This window comes from Eurypyga helias, unplaced genomic scaffold (genome assembly GCF_000690775.1).
Source record: "Eurypyga helias isolate BGI_N326 unplaced genomic scaffold, ASM69077v1 scaffold12378, whole genome shotgun sequence".
Classification (NCBI taxonomy): domain Eukaryota; kingdom Metazoa; phylum Chordata; class Aves; order Eurypygiformes; family Eurypygidae; genus Eurypyga; species Eurypyga helias.
In genome coordinates, this window is record NW_010266355.1 from 1 (window position 1) to 3,291 (window position 3,291).

The 3,291-nt window shown below is 47.1% G+C and overlaps 1 protein-coding gene across 2 annotated transcripts in view; it reads left to right on the forward strand.

Annotated features, from left to right (window-relative positions):
- The first annotated feature begins 35 nt into the window (after positions 1-35).
- The window catches only part of RBBP5 (retinoblastoma binding protein 5), a 10,646-nt gene continuing 7,390 nt past the window's right edge, over positions 36-3,291 (forward strand). For both annotated transcript variants that reach the window (XM_010157045.1, XM_010157046.1), the window contains exons 1-7: positions 36-210; positions 1,035-1,175; positions 1,637-1,799; positions 2,234-2,343; positions 2,526-2,645; positions 2,851-3,004; positions 3,114-3,185. In XM_010157045.1, the coding sequence (XP_010155347.1) occupies positions 68-210; positions 1,035-1,175; positions 1,637-1,799; positions 2,234-2,343; positions 2,526-2,645; positions 2,851-3,004; positions 3,114-3,185 (903 nt within the window). In that variant the 5' untranslated portion in view covers positions 36-67. The remainder of the gene's footprint in view (positions 211-1,034; positions 1,176-1,636; positions 1,800-2,233; positions 2,344-2,525; positions 2,646-2,850; positions 3,005-3,113; positions 3,186-3,291) is intronic.

Below are 3,291 nucleotides of genomic sequence, written 5' to 3' on the forward strand. Positions count from 1 at the left end.
CGGCCTGACCGCTCCCTGCGCTGCCCTCTCCCCGCAGGAGGCCGATGGCACGCTGGACTGCATCAGCATGGCCCTGACCTGCACCTTCAACCGCTGGGGCACGCTGCTCGCCGTGGGCTGCAACGACGGCCGCATCGTCATCTGGGACTTCCTGACCAGGGGCATCGCCAAAATCATAAGCGCTCACATTCACCCCGTCTGCTCCTTATGGTGAGAAAGGGCTCGCTTTTTCCTGAGAACACCCGCACTCAGTGTTTCCTTGGAATTGAGCTCGTAGCCTACGCGCTAGGCATGAAAGGCTGTTGTCGGTTTTGTTAGAATTTGGCCATACCTGTGCTTGCTGAGCATCAGGCGCTCAGATACCCTGCGGGCGCTTATCGCCGGGGTGTGTTGATGATGGAAATGCTAGCCCCTTGCGTGATGCTTGGTTATATTTTGGGATCACTTTCCTTTAAGAGAGTTTGGAAATGAGTTATTCCTACTCAGTTTTTGGCCGTTAGAATCATAGAATCCCTGGGTTGGAAAAGACCTTAGAGATCATCCCGTCCAACCGTATCTGTCCACCACTAAACCATATCTCTCAGCACCTCATCCACCCGTCTCTTAAACACATCCAGGGATGGTGACTCCACCACCTCCCTGGGCAGCCTGTTCCAGTGTGTGATAACCCTTTCGGTGAAGAACTTCTTCCTTACGTCCAATCTAAACCTCCCCTGGCGCAGCTTGAGTCCATTCCCCCTCGTCCGATCATCTGTCATTAGGGAGAAGAGACCAACACCCACTTCTCCACAACCTCCTTTCAGGGAGCTGTAGGCAGTGATCAGGTCTCCTCTCAGCCTCCTCTTCTCCAGGCTAAACAAGCCCAGTTCCCTCAGTCACTCCTCATAAGACATATTCTCCAGACCCTAACCAGTTAGGTTATTTTTCGGGCTAGCAGATTTATACCGGAGCCTGATAAGTTGGTCTGACAAGCCTGGGTGTGTCTTACACGTTTAAAGAGTAATTCTTACTCGAACTTGCTCTCGTTACTCTAGCTGGAGTCGAGATGGTCACAAACTGGTGAGTGCTTCGACCGATAACATTGTGTCACAGTGGGATGTGCTCTCTGGAGACTGCGACCAGAGGTTTCGATTTCCTTCGCCTATCTTGAAAGTTCAGTACCACCCTCGAGACCAGTAAGTCCTGTGAAAAAAGGGTAGAGCTGCTCTCGTTTTGGTAGACCTAATGGTTATTAAAATGCTTCTGCTGCTATTTACAAAGTGATTTTTTCTAAATAATAGAGGGTTGTGGTGTATCTTCTTGTGATTAGGATCCTAACTGGATTTGTTGTGTCTCTCTTTATTATGAAAATATGAGGACGGGAGGAGAGTAACCAAGGGAATGGTACTTGGAAATGTGTATAGACATGGCTTATTGGGTTTACAAGTTACTGCATACACTTGGAAAAGCTTCCAGAGAACAAAAGGAAATCAGAATAAAAACCAGCTTAATGTTGTTTTGTAACATGAATAAAATAATAAAAATACAGAGGTATTCTTTATTTTTTGGTATAAGTTGAGATGTTTTATCCTGCCTCTAAATGTGAAAAATCATTTCCAGAGAAGAAATCACCTTCTCTTCTTTTTCTGCTTTGCAGAAACAGAGTTTTGGTTTGTCCCATGAAGTCAGCGCCGGTGATGCTAACGCTGTCAGACTCCAAACACGTTGTCCTGCCTGTGGATGACGATTCTGATCTCAATGTTGTGGCCTCCTTTGACAGGCGAGGGGAATACATTTATACGGGCAATGCCAAGGGGAAGGTGAGATTTAGCAGGTGGCACCGGATGCAGTGGCTTAGATTCCTTCTGGTCTTTATCAAGAAGCTTGATGTTTCTGTGGTTTAATATACAAATAAGGCGTCTGAAATGTCTTTTGCATAACTGATACTGTGTGGATGTGGTCTGAATAGAGAGAGCATCACACTTTACCTTTGAAGATCTCCAGACTGTAATCTTGGTCTGAATTGGGTCGTTGTGCTGCTTTTGTCTTTTTGGATCCCTTCCCACTGTAAATGAACCAATATTTACATCACAGCACTGTCACACAAACTGTAGTAGAACAAAACTTGCAGAATCCCAACTATTCCTGTGTAGATTGCTGACGCTTTTGTCAAGGTTAGGTGATGTGAAAGGTCCCAAAAGGGGAATGAGTTGGATCGAAGCCACTGATTGCCGTCTGTCTCCTTAATCTTCAGATCTTGGTCTTAAAAACAGACACTCAGGATCTTGTTGCTTCCTTCAGAGTGACAACTGGAACCAGCAACACCACAGCTATTAAATCGATCGAATTTGCTCGGAAGGGAAGGTGAGTTACTTCATCTGCCCTGCAGTGTCTTTGAGGATGAACAGAAAACTGTAGGGTAGATTCAGAGAGCACCTGAGGTCTTGAACTCCCACCCCCCCAGTTCTTTGGGAGAACATATCCCGAGTAGTTTTGGTTTTTTAGTCTTGTAATGCGATGCATGTTCTGTCCCCTCCTCCCTGCAGCTGCTTTTTAATAAACACAGCGGACCGGATAATCAGGGTGTACGACGGCAGAGAAATTCTGACTTGTGGGCGAGATGGGGAGCCTGAACCGATGCAGAAGCTGCAGGATTTAGTGAACAGGTAAAAGGCAGCAGAAGGGGCAGTTCGGGATCTTACTCGGTCTGATGGACAGAAGTTTTCATTTGAAACCCTTCTGTCACAATTTGATGTGAGGTTTAAATATTATTTACGGATGGGAGTGTGCAAGACCTCGGTGTGAAGAACGATCCCTCTGTGCTGTGCTGTCGTTGGACCGTTTAACTTGCGCTGCCGTCTTTGCACGCAGGACGCCGTGGAAGAAGTGCTGCTTCTCCGGTGACGGTGAATACATAGTGGCGGGTTCAGCACGACAGCATGCCCTGTACATCTGGGAGAAGAGCATAGGAAACCTCGTGAAGATCCTCCACGGGACCCGGGGAGAGCTGCTCTTGGATGTCGCAGTAAGAACGCTGTCTGCCATTTCCATGTCTGCTGGTATTGCAAAATTAAGCTTTCTTGATTCCATTTACCAATTAAGCTCCTCCTCTTTCCTCTTTCAAATAAATCTAGTGGCATCCTGTCCGACCGATCATAGCTTCGATTTCGAGTGGTGTTGTGTCGATATGGGCTCAGAATCAAGTGGTAAGTGCTTTACATCGTTTCCTGAAGAGGATTCCCCGGTGGTCTCCATCCGAGTAGACCAAGTGGCTGGCTGCATGATGAAACCCTTTATTTACATCCCCGTTCA